A 13,310-nucleotide genomic window follows, 5' to 3' on the forward strand; every position below is an offset into this window, starting at 1 on the left:
TAAAGGACGGAGACGTAGCAGACATAATAAAAACGTTTTGTTACGTCCATTGACTTATTTTAAAACTTTTTCCAAAAAAACCTGTGCTTTGCGGTAAATGCTAAGTCCCAACTTTGACGTTGTATGTACGTTTTAAAAACGTCCATTTTATGCGAAGATGTACGGAACCTCAAAAAAAAAAAATTAGGAAACGTTCTGAAAACGTTATGTGTTTGCTGGGTACTGGTTGTGGGTAGATATATCTAGTAGTCAGAAATCTGCGGCTAAAGCTTAGTGCGGGCTGAGCTCCACGTCCTAACATCTAGTTCCATACTAGCGTCCCCTTTTGCCAAAGCTGAAATAACCATGATTATCGAAAAACTCTGTTTATGGAGCAAAAATCTTAATTTATCGATAAACTATGTTTATCAAGTGAAATCTGTTTATCAAGTGAAACACTTTAGTTTATCAAGCGAAAAACTAGGTTCAGGGCCTATCGATATACTCTGTTTATCGAGCAAAAAACTAAATTTATCGATAAACTCTGTTTATCAAGTGAAAACTATGTTTATCATGATAAACTCGATAAGCAGAGCTTCCCTCGAAAAACTGAGTTTATCGATTGATAAACAAAATTTTTTGGCGATAAATTAATTTCATCGGTCGAAAAACTTAGTTTATCGGCGATAAACTCAGTTCATTGGAATTATCGGGCATATAGCGCGCCATACCTGTCTGTGTGTTTGTGTGTGTTGTGCACGCCACCAGAGGTCATGCGTAATGCAACATGATCGAGGGCACCGTAAATCGTACTTATACAGTGCATTGCGTGTGTTACGCACGCGTTGAATCATTACACTCTTCAAGTATGGCGACTTGTTGCGACAGGTTCTTGTATGTATTAAGTAGGGCTACGATCACAAAGTCCCAGCCAGGGAAATCGATGTATAGGACCTTCCTCATGAAGTAGAGAGAGATCACGTACTTGACACTGCTTTGTTATAAGCTTGTGCAGTTTATTTTGTTTTCGACGAACGCTGAACATGTACAAAAGATGTCTTCTCTAAAGTTATCGGAGTGCATTTGCCCAATATGCCTGTGCATTTTGGTGGAGCCAGTCACGATGCCTTGTCAACACGAGCTTTGCATGCCGTGCTTCAAGCAGAACGTCGAACAGGCTAACCTGACTTGCCCGATGTGTCGTCTGCGAATCAGTAGCTGGGCGAGAAAACAGGCCCGAGCTGGCCTGCTGATCAACAAGAGCAGATGGACGAGTATTCAGCAAGCATTTCCCGAATTGTGCAAGAGAAGAATGGAAACGGGTGAAGAAGGAGAGGACGATGTGCTTGGTAAACTCTGTTCTCTTTCCTTCTGAGTGACAAATGTTGACTGTTGACATTTGTGAGTGTTGGTGCTAGTGTCGATTAGTGAGTGTTGTTGTTAGTGTTGTTGTCATCACTGTTATTAATCCAGGTAAGCAGGTTGTGAACTGAGCTGTGCTGTGAAGACATTATTCTCTGTTTTGTTTGGTTGTTTATTTTCTGATGTGTGGACCTACACTGTAGAAATCCCATAATTTCAAGTAACTTTACAATGAATAATCACTGATAATAGTATTAAATTCAGATAAGTTGTCAGTCAGTGCCAGGGAATTAACTGGTACAAGTGGGCTGCGCGTATTGAATGTCATCAGTACGCAGAAATGTGCGTGTCTGGAATGACCATGCTGTCCGGTAATACCATACCTGTATAATTATACTAGACGTCTACTACTAGAAGACACGTCTAGGGTTGGTCCTACTACTCATCGACCGCCTAATTTTGCCTGATAAGAATATTTAACACTGAAATTCACGTAAAAACTTGACCTACATGATTGAGAAAATCCAGCACCCTGTTGTTCCCTTTTCAATTCGAAGTTTCAGTGCAAAGATATCGCCGTCGAACTTGCTGCCCTCAGCTCCCCGCTTTGCCGCTCCTTTTTTAGATCGACCGCTGTTTTTGTATTGACAGTATGCGCACAAACCGAGTTGTACGAACCTTTTTAGAAAATGCATTGACATTACATTACGATTTGGTTTCAATATTCATTCGAAATTTTGTCCTTGATTTAAACCATTAATGATCAGTGAATTTTTGTTTTCCCTACACATCCTCATCAACAGTCAAAGCCAATACATTTTTATGCACTCTGCGCACACGTGCAGTGCGTACTAAGCGTTCTATGCGCCAAAAACTAGTGGTCGGTTTCAAAAAGGGTGGTGGATGTGTAGTAGATTTACCATGTACAATGTACATTGTACATTAAACTCAGGGTGCTCCTTGTACACAGTTATACTGTACCTAGCGTTGGGGCTGGTTGCAGTTAATTGTACATGTACATGTAATATGTCGTTACATGAACATGACATTATCACACGATATTGATAAGATTCACGATAAGTGAATCATTTGTTATTCTCGCCTGTTTGCTTTTTCTACTTCTACTACAATGGGCAGAACTATTTCATTGGTTTTGAACTGCTATGCCTATAAAATTAATGGGAAAAACATTTTTTTTTTTTTAAATGTAAGCCTAACATGTTAGACCAGTGTGCTGACCAACGTAGTTAGGTCTATAACGTTAGTAGTAGTAAAGCAAGCTGCCCATGATTCGACCATAATGCCATCCAAAATTTGACCGCCTGCTACATGTAAACACATGTGTTTGCGTGTGGTCAAATTTTGGCACGGGAGGTCGAACCTTGGCATTTTTGCTTTACCAGCAGTAAACGGCATGCAGTAGTATATAACTGTACTCTCATATCCATGTAGGGGGATCTACATGTCTGGATTTCTATAAAACCAAATTGCACCAAAATCACAGGCAATTTTACATTTTTCTGATCACATAAGATTTAACCAAATCGGTTGTCGGGAAGCATTGATCTCGATGTCGACTTTCAATATAATGTTATCTTAACACTAACAGCTCACTCTTTCATAAGCGAGCACTCTGAATGCACTTTGCAATGTGCCATGTGTAACGTAAAAGGGATGATGAACGCCTGTGATGGAATGACCCTCAAACAGCCATAGAAATATACTTTGTCTCTCTCCCTCTCTCTCTTGTCATTAGATCTGATGACTCAACCTATACTACCAGCTGTGCAAGTGGCTGAGCCAGGAGAAATTGGAGCAGAATTCAAAAAAGAAGCTGAAAAGGTGCATAACTGATGCTTTTTTTCTACACTCCTGGACAAACAGGCCAAATACAAGGAAGGAATGCCAAGTCACACACAGAGCTTTTCATATCAAGAGTTCATGCACTTAAGCAAGCGTTCACACACTCATATGAGATGGCAATTGGTTAACAAACCATACAGATCTTAAATTTACTGTGCCAAACTAGAAATGCATCCAGTAAATTTGCCCTCAGGTTGCATTATGATCAAAAAGTGGATTTCTGGCAAAAAACAAACAAAAACAAAAACAAAAACACAGAAAAAAAATGCCCCTGTTCTCTAAAACAGGTGATGCACATGTCTTTTCGTACTTCAGTACGAATAGTGTGCATGCGTAACTATTGAATTGAACCTAAACACGCTCAGCTTTACCTGGTGGGTTTGGCATTTCATAGTTTTCATTATGTTTGTACCTCATGCACACCATTCCTGCTGATGTTCAGTACTCAGACCTGTGCAACATTTTTCTACTACTGTAAAACGAGGAATTTTCGCGTGCACTTTAATTTCGCGAATTTCGCGAGCGCCAAAATTTGTGAAATTAAAATGCACGCGAAAGCTTTTGTCTACACTACATGCATTGAATGCCAGTAGCAATTCGCGAAAATTTCATGCCACGAAAAAGGCTGTCGGCTCCCATTCGCGATAATTTCATGCCGCGAATATACAGTATCATGTTTTACAGTATCTGTTCATCTGGTCTGTTGCCCTTTCCAATATTTCATTGTTCCACTAGGTACACAATATCCCCATGCCCTTGGGAACTTAAAGGGCTTGTTGAAAGTTCTTGAATGCTCTTTCCATTGTGTAGTCTTGTATCTACTGTTCTCGCATTCTGTAATCTTGTAGTACATGCACCATGTATTTTGAAGGAAATTGAGCACACATTGTGCATGCATGTCTTTGCATGTTTTGCGTTTCAGGGATGGTTTTGTTTTGACCGTAGATATCAGAACAGTCTGTGATTTAAGTTCGCAGAGAGTTCAGAGCTTTATTCTTCCTCCATTGCTCAATGTTTTTTGCTACTAAGTGATAGACGATCTGTGATGAAGTGAAGCTAGGTGCTACAACTTTTGTAACTTTGATTCCTGTGAGGTATGTACATGCTTGAAAAACAACAACAACATAACAACAAAAAGAAATGCTTTTTTGGGCAAGTCCAAGATAACGCGCACGTTACGTATGGGACATTCAGAGACTTTTATGACCTGAAAAATAGTGTTAATGGCCTTTGATCGCATTGAACTTCATCATGGTGATTGATATCTACAAGAAGTATAATCATGTAAAAAATTGAGAAAAATGACCTTGACAATTATATTCTAGAAGAGAAAATATGTGCCGTTACGTATGGGACCAGAAAAATTTTGTTTTTTTAAACATTTTTTTCAACTGCAAAACTCTCTGAAAGTATATCATTCTACAACTTGTAACTCACTGTGATGAAAGTCACAACACTCAAGATTATCACAGGTAAGTTTCATGTCATTAGGCAAAAAGCTCTAATTACAGGTTCTAATTAAAGGCAGACATGACGTGTTACGTATGGGACAGTTACGTATGGGACAGTTTGTCCCCCATTCATTTAGTGTGTGAAGAACCATGTTTATGGGTATTTTGCATAATCATTGAAGTAAAATCAGTTGAAACTACTCAAATACTGATCCAGATTGTCAAGGAAACAATATTCCCCAAATATTCACCATCATAATCATATTCAATCATATTTTTATATTTTTATGACCAACCTGGGTATGCATGCCCTTTGTCCCCCATTCGTTTAGTGTGTGGAGAACCATGTTTACGGGTATTTTGCAAAATAATTTTGTAAAATACCCATTTAAACAAATTTTTGCATAATTATTGAGGTGGAATCAGTTTAAATTACTCAAATACTGATCCAGATTGACAAGGGAACAATATTCCCCAGATATTTACCATCATAATCACATTCATATTCAATCATATTCTATATTTTTTATGACCAACCTGAGTACAGGTATGCCCTATTTTTATCAGGATAGTTACTACTGAAAAATTGAATAGTTTAAAGTGTTTACTTCCATTGATGAAGGGCAGTTTGCCATTTAGTTTCAATAAAAAACAACTTGATACAAGAAATATTAAGTTTGATAAATAAGCAATACCTGCTGTGTGGAACCCCAGTGATTGAGTAGATATATGATGTCTGTCTAGCAGTCAGGTCATTGATTCGAGTCACAACTCAGAATGTATACCCATGAATTTTGTTGTGGCTACTACTGAAAACTGAATAAGGACAATTTGTGTATCACTTGCAATTAAAAAAAAAATCATTTTACTTTTTATTTTTTTTCTGTAATATCACAACCATTTCAAATTGGATCTCCATCACATAAACTTTGAATTCCTCTAGTCTTAGGATTTTATGCTCTTAAGTAATTCATATAATTGGTTTCCAATCATCTCTTTAAATGTTGAAAACTGAATCCCCATTTCTACAAAAAACTATACCATCCCTTTAATGCTGATTTTTCATTGTGTATTTTGCCATTTTCCCCTCCCCCTTTCTGAAAATTGTTCAGTCAAGTTCATGTATTGTTTCAAGTGTCTATAACTCAAAAAGTAGCTACAATGTTGGGATGCTTTCTTCAGGATGATTGACCATTTGTGTACTGAGAGACCTTCCCAGGTAGCTACATGCATTCACATGCAATATGTATGAGGATGTCCCATACGTAACGCATTTGTCCCATACGTAACATTATTTCAATGCCTAATAAAAAACGTTTCTTTTACTTTTTTTTCTTTTTTCTCTGGTATTTAATTTCTCTTAACAATAAATTAGAACTTTCCAAAAGGGCATTAAAATAACCTTAGCAATTTCAGAAAAAACCTAAAAAAATGACCTCATTTTGTTACGTATGGGACATCTCATGATAGGACACGAGCTAATTTGCATAATCATTTGCATAATCCCTAAATTTTCATACCAAGTTAAACTATGTGATGAACTTCTTATGTCCACATATTAATCAAATATTATTTGCTTTCCTTTGAATTAATATGAATTTTTATAAATGTCCCATACGTAACGCTGTGTTTCACATTTATGCAAATGAGGCCCTTGAAATTTGCATAAATTTACATAATATCATTTTTTCCTCCACGGAAATCAAAACTTCAACTCATAAGCTTCAAAATGATACCAAACATGTCAATATTGAGCAAAGATGAAATTTTGCCTTCTGAGGGGACCTTATCTTGGACTTGCCCTTTTCCACTGTATATCTCTTGACCTGTAATGAAGTATTGAGTTAGAAGTGGATGATGAAGAATGAATAATGTAGAATGAAGTGGACAAGCTTACATTGCTTGAGTTTACAATGATAAAAGGAATGACATACAATCGTATTGTACACGTTGTATATGAAAGAGTAATACTAGTCCTGTTCAAAGAATCTATCCGTCAGGTCCATGATATGGCAAGATTTGACATGTTTGTCTTCATCAGACTTACAGTTGACGATCATCATCATCATCATCACTATTACTATTATTTTTGTTGTTCTTTTCATCATTGCTGGTGCATTTCTTTCTCTACAATGTCCTTAAAGTCAATGCAACCAAACCTCAATGAAATCCCATAAAACTTGTATTCCGTGCTGTGATCTCAGCTCCAGGAACAGCGGCGTCGTGAGCTGGAGGAAGCAGTGAAGCGCAGCGAGGAATACATCCGCGAGCTCCAGAAGGAGGAAGTACAGCAGTTTGAGAGGCGAAAGGAGGAGCTGCTCACCCAGGAGCAGCAGGATGCAGAACTGGCCCGGAAACTCGCTGAGGAGGATCCCCATCCAGTGGTAAAAGAATACTCTGCACCCCTGTAGTTATCATGAGTTGTGTGCATCAGGTAACTATGGAATGCTTGACCCATGAGGCGAAGCCAAGTAAGTTTAGGCTAAATTGTATAGTTAAAAAGGCGAAGCCAAGTGGGTTTAGGCTAAATTGTATAGTTACCGCATGCACACTATTCTGACTGACACACAAAAAGACTTGTGCGTCAGCTGTGTTTATATAGAATGGGTAATTTTCTTGCCAAAAATCCATTTTTCTATCATGTTACCCGATGGCAAATTTACTGGATACATTTCCTTTTGGCTTGCCATAGACGAGAGCCTGAAAAACCTACATCCAGTACTTCAAAACCATGCATCCGGTATTTACTAGATGCATGGAAAAAAGTACTGGATATATGATTTTTAACCAATAGGCGTCTTGCACTGAGTGTGCAAACGCTTGCTTAGTGTGTGAATCTTTGCTACAAGTGCGCATACCCTTGCTCAAGTGCACGATAACATGTTTTACCACTGTGACTCCGCGTGCAGCCAGTGAAAAGTCAACACATAGCTCTCGACCAATGAGATTGAAGGATTCTCGCTACCCATTCTATAACCAGTATTGATGCATGAACGCCCTAACTGATGGGATGATTTGTCAATTGCATGGTATTGCACCTGTAATATCACTTTGGTACACAAAGACTTGTAGAAAGCGCTGGCTGTCTTCAATGGCTGCAGAGAAGTCGCAAATTGATCCTAGTCTTTCCTCATACCCCATATCACATAGAATGATTCTCGTTCAGCAAGGTTTTTCAAATGTTTTCTGCTATGGGAGAGTGCTATACTTAATCACTTTGGGATGTCTTTTAACGTCATTGGAGGAGGCGATCAACAGTTACACCATTTCTCATCGTTTTTTGCAGATTCATCGTGGAGAAAAGGTTCATGTCGTTAAAGAGCAGGTATTGAGGGACGAGGAATTTGCAAGGAGACTGCAGATGTCAGAGCAGTCATTGTCTGGTGTATGTATCCATATTCTGATCCATGTGTAAATTGGTGTAACTTATGTTTGGTACAGTAACAAACAGGCAAATATTGGTATTTAACTGAATTGAAGTATAAAGATGACAAAGACAGTGAAGAGGGATGAATTTTGGATTGTTGAGGGGAAAAAATACAGATGTGACTTTAAGATGTTTAGTAACGAGCGTTGATCCTACAATATTGCCTGAATTTTCGTTTGTCTTCATTTTGTCATGTAACAGGATTTTGAAGTACCTATGAAAAAAAGAAATGTTCTTCAATGATGCTAACAGTTGATATGACATATTTGTGACTCCCTTCTCTACATGCAGTCTAGATATTGCAAATATCTTTGCAATCCCCTTGTTACCGTCTCCCTCTTGCTTCACCTCTCTGCAGAGCCCGAGTCCCAAGCCTTCCAACGTGGTCATCTTGACGTCGTCTTCCGGTTCATCTCGCAAGAACAGTTCCTCCTCCATCAAGTGTGTTAGCATCGAGGCGTTCCTGTCTCCGGCCAGCCACAGGGAGCAGTCTTCCGCCAGGCGACTGCTTGCAAGCCCAAGGAGCATCATGGACCAACCGTCCACATCATCCCAGTTCTCAGGTTGGTGACTATTAGAAACTTCCCAACGCTTTCCATAACCTCCTAATGAAAGATTAAGATGTTTGATTTGAGTTCAGTTCAGGAGTGATAGGTATAACTCACTAGAAGCTACTGTGCATGAGTACTATCAATGCAGACTTTGTGTGTCATCACTTTTCATCACCAAAACCTTTCCTCAGTTTATCATAATTAGATATTTAATTTTTATTGAACCACACAGGTTTTTATAAGATTGCTAATTTCATTTGAAATGAATGAGTTGTGTTTGTTTGGTAAAAAGGTGAAAAGCTCTGGAATTCCTGAAAACAGGTTGAATGAAACTCCTATGTTTGATGTGATTAGCCAACATTTGGGTGACAAAAAATACACCTGCCACTTTATGGTGGTTCCACTGGTGTAAGGAACATGCCACATTGAGAAAATGGGAAAGATATTTTATTGATTTCTTCCTTTTAATGCAGAGTTCGTGACACACACACACACACACACACACACACACATGCACGCACAAAATTCACTGTCCTTGTTGAAATGCGATATCACATTTATGAATTCATTACTGAAGTTTGATTTTTGACCAGTAATTTCACGTAGCTGATGCATCTAGGGTGAAACAACCAGTTATGAAAAAAAAAAATGAGGATTTACTACTCCTTTTATACAGAACTTACATGTGTGTTAATGACTGAAGCAAAAAAGTATCAAACATAACAACCGTGCTGCACCCTGACATGTAATACCTTCTTACAAATGTGCCCGTCATATTGAAAAGCAGATGCCATGCCAAGACTTCATGCAGAGAAGCAGGACATCGAGGAGGTCAAGAAGGATGAAGCTGAAGATGAGAGTAGTCATGGAGATGAGGAGGAAGAAGAGGAGGAGGAGGAGGAGACTCAGCGACCGAAAGGAGCATTCTCCCCCGTCGTTCTGAAGGCCCCTCGCCTCGCGCAACTGGAGGAGGAGGACATCCGGGCCCACAGCACCGACAGCAACGACAGCATCTCAGCCGAGATGAATCACTTCAAGCCCATTCACATTTCACCCAGGACAGCCCACAAGTAAGATGGTGTCACCTTAGTATCTCAGAAATTAATGAGTCCTCGTATATCATTTAGCATCTTTTAATCTCAGTTATTATCAGTAAGTCTCATGTGTAAAAATGCCCCTAAAATGTGTTTGATGCAGAGACTGGCAGAAATGATGATTTTAAACTACGCGGTAAGTATCATGTAGTTCCATAACACAGGCCCTGCAGAGCTCACCCACCAGCTTTGGGAGCAGTACAAACTGAAATATTGTCCATGGGAGACTAACTGTTGATTGCTACCTTATTGCAAATACCATGCTTGTTTTAAGAGTTGGGTGTGGCAAGCTATTGCAAAATGACAGTGACAGCTTGACAGTTTTATTAGGGGCCCATACATGTGGATCTTTCAAATCTTTGAGGATATGCAAAGGAATGTAAATATTGTAGAGAGTTGGCTACAGATAATGCAATCATTGTATGAAATGAAGAAAATTTCCACCTCAAACAAGTATCAAATTGTAAATTTGTGCTTGTCATATTCACCTGAATTCTGTCCCAATTTTGATGAAGTTTAGATGTGCCTTAGCACTGCCACAGCATCATCAAAACTATGTTGTAAATTCAGAGAACTTTTATTACTTTCTGCCCTCAGGAAACTTGATAATGGGAGAGCAGATTCACCGCCAATCGTCTTCACTACTCCCCGCAATCTGAAGAAGATGGACAGGGAAGAGAGCAACTCTCCGTCTGTCGGAATGTCATCCTTCATGAAAGCACGCTGGCAGGAACTGAAGGAGAAGCAGTGTGAGCAGCTGGGCGCCTCGTCCAAATCCACGATGACCAATGCCCATCAGAAACGGCCAGAGCGGGCAACCTGGCAGAAGAGCAGGCAGACAAAGACGGGAGGACGGAAAATCAGTCAGCTGGAGGGACCGCCGCAGAAGAAGGCGCGGATGGAGGACGCCGCCATCCGTGGCATTGCAGCCCCAGAACCGCCGTGCTTGCAGGGAGAAGCGGCGATGGACTGTTGCAGCGATGAGGAGGTCGACATCCGTGTGGACGCCAAGCTCCAGTTGAGGGTGGGCAAAGCCATTGGTGGCGGAGATGCTACCTGTGTTGATGAGGGGACGGATCACAACCACAATAGGAGAAAAAGTGGGACATTGGGTGAATTTGTGCCAAAGCCATCTACACCATGTGGGAAGAAAAGCAAAGATTTGCCCGAGGCTGATCACAACTTCACCACAAAGGGACATGATGAAGTGGATGGGTTGACCAAGCCCAATGGCAAGAAAGTAGTGCAAACACCCATCAAGACATACGCCATGCGTGAGCACACAAAATTGCAAACGCGAGTGACATTGAGTATAATGAGAGACACCATGAGTGCCAAGGCAGCGAAGAACTCGAGATTAAAGTCGGATGAAAAGAGCGAGAGCAGGGTGCCCCCACTGCCATTTTTGCCAAATGAGATCAGTGAATCTCTATCAAGTAGCGGTGTATCAAGCAGTCAATTATCTCAGGGAAATGGCCATCATGTCGGCAAAGAGGACAGTATGCAAGCGAACAGTAAAGAGATCGAAAAAGCACAGCCTGGTTTGCATGACACAAATAAAACTAGCAGATCTAACGGAAATACTGAAATCAAGCTCAATCAAACACTTAAGTCAGATAGAAAACCCCACAATGTTGAAATATCCTACAGTGACTGGCTTGCAAGCCATGACTGTGAAACAGAAGTCACAGAAGAAAGTAATGCAAACGTACCATCTGACCACAAACAGTCAAATGTCTCCAAAGCCCACTCATTTCACAATGGGAAGTCCAGTGTTTGCCAGAGCAATGGCCACGCCAGTAGAGACAGCTCGCTGATTTCAAAGTCTGATATGGCATCAACGTCCAGAGATGATGATCAGCCAAGTCTGGACAAGAACAAGAGCGTGACAGACTCCAATTATCATTGCAAGTCACAATCTCTGTGCAATGACCACCCCAGCATTGACAGAAAGTCGGCAGCAAGGAACCATGGGAAGGCAAACGGGAGTAAGGTGACGCCGTCCGCCAAATTGCCTCACAAGTCCGGGGACACCATCCTCAGGTATATGGAGCTTCTGAGCGAGGAGCAGCAGAGGCTGCGACAAGAAGAAGAGGACCGACTGTTAGCCGAGCAACTCCAGAAGGAGTTCGACAGCGAAGTCAAGAGCACCAGGTGTGAAGTCAACCGTGCCAAAGGAACGGAAGATGCCTACGAGCTTCGGACACAAAGAAAGAATGTCTTCAATATCTCGGACTAATCTGCAACATTGAAACTAAGCTTGTTAGTGTGGAACACACGTAGCTTTTTATTTCAAGAATGTGTATGTTGTTTGTTTTTTCTTTGTCTGCAGAGTGAAAGCCATTATCAAGCACAATTTAATGTACAATTTGTCTTTCATGAATGTGATAAATTTCAAAACAGATGTTGAGAGGTTACATGGCTAGAAAATTGATCCGTGTGGCCATGGGATGTGAATAGGCTTCTTTCAAGCTGGAGGGTTAGTCCAAGTGTCTTCTGTGATAAAGATAACACGTGTCGGCTTCATGTTTGGGTCCAAGGGCACTCATGGATTGGTGTTGCCACTGGGCAACCTGGGCCCTGCATTGCAAAGAGTGGCAAGTTGTCGTAAGTTAATCCGTTGCATGTGGGAAGTGCAAATGACCTGCATTATCTCCCCTTTTCTTGGACTCGGAGGCAGCGTGTTAAGTCCAGGCACAGTTGGTCACTGATTTGCGGTCTATGTCACTCTCACAGACCTCAACACTTTCCAGTTATGAGGCCATCAAATCTCCATGTATCAAACGTGCAGTGATTTTTCAGATCTACTCTGATGTAGTGAAGACATTTGCTGTCATGAATGCACAAGGTTTGCTTTGCAGAGTGCAGTTCATATGAATGGATGCTTTTCTGTTTTCCATTATGAGCTCAACAGCAACAACATCTACAGTCAACCTTGCTTACATGGACCTCGCCTAAGTCGAATTAATTGCCTAAGTCGAAGGTCTTTTCAAGTTCTCTTCTCTGGATATTCTATTGAGTTTTATCCCTCATAAGTCAAATTTTCTCCAAGTCAAAGCTATTTCTTCAGTCCCAATATATTCACCTTAGGCAAGGTACACTGCAATCCCTGTCTCAAGGTTGACAAATCTGTAGTAGGAACTGGATACATTACAATCTAGAAACATGACATATCTGTAGAGACTGAATTTACTGTAGCTATTTGCTTTCTAACATTCCTAATATGATCACAGAAAAGTTAAAAAAAATTGTGTGTCAATCATATCAAGTATGTGGCCATTCAATTGCTAGGATCAGCATGCTAATGCATGCTAATGCTACCACACAAGAGTGTAATTTGTATTGTGCATGATTACAGCGCCACTCAGGTTTCATTGCCCCACTTGGAAGATCGTTTTCAAGCTTGCCATCAGAGACAGGAACTATGTGTTTCAGAAAATTGTACAGGGGAAACTCGGTATAACGAACACTGCTGTAACGAGATATCGGTTATTACGAGGAAATTTTCCCGGTCCCAAATTTCCTTCCACACAAGTCTATGTAAAATGCTACTCTTATAGCGAGATCGGCTATAACGAAATAA

At 40.4% G+C, this 13,310-nt stretch overlaps 1 protein-coding gene across 2 annotated transcripts; it reads left to right on the top strand.

Annotated features, from left to right (window-relative positions):
- Positions 1–887: 887 nt before the first annotated feature.
- On the top strand, positions 888–12,859 carry LOC139723850 (uncharacterized). 2 transcript variants are annotated; one of them, XM_071635057.1, is made up of 7 exons: positions 888–1,328; positions 3,098–3,183; positions 6,860–7,039; positions 7,942–8,040; positions 8,441–8,645; positions 9,418–9,703; positions 10,325–12,859. In XM_071635057.1, the coding sequence occupies exons 1-7, from the start codon at positions 1,034–1,036 to the stop codon at positions 11,964–11,966; spliced, it is 2,793 nt and encodes a 930-aa protein (XP_071491158.1). In that variant the 5' UTR covers positions 888–1,033; the 3' UTR covers positions 11,967–12,859. The 2 variants fall into 2 exon arrangements, with proteins under 2 accessions (XP_071491158.1, XP_071491159.1); XM_071635058.1 differs by having other exon boundaries at positions 9,421–9,703.
- The last annotated feature ends 451 nt before the right edge of the window (positions 12,860–13,310 follow it).

Source organism: Diadema antillarum, unplaced genomic scaffold (genome assembly GCF_040938485.1).
Source record: "Diadema antillarum isolate AM-2024a unplaced genomic scaffold, OU_Dant_1.0 scf00000201, whole genome shotgun sequence".
Lineage (NCBI taxonomy): Eukaryota > Metazoa > Echinodermata > Echinoidea > Diadematoida > Diadematidae > Diadema > Diadema antillarum.

What these genes read in the sequence shown, in the direction of transcription:
- LOC139723850 (XM_071635057.1), top strand. Translation starts at nt 1,034, where the DNA reads ATGTCTTCTCTAAAGTTATCGGAGTGCATTTGCCCAATATGCCTGTGC. An exon ending in TCAAAAAAGAAGCTGAAAAG is followed by an intron (nt 3,184 to 6,859) that starts GTGCATAACTGA and finishes CTGTGATCTCAG; the next exon opens with CTCCAGGAACAGCGGCGTCG. An exon ending in CAGAGCAGTCATTGTCTGGT is followed by an intron (nt 8,041 to 8,440) that starts GTATGTATCCAT and finishes ACCTCTCTGCAG; the next exon opens with AGCCCGAGTCCCAAGCCTTC.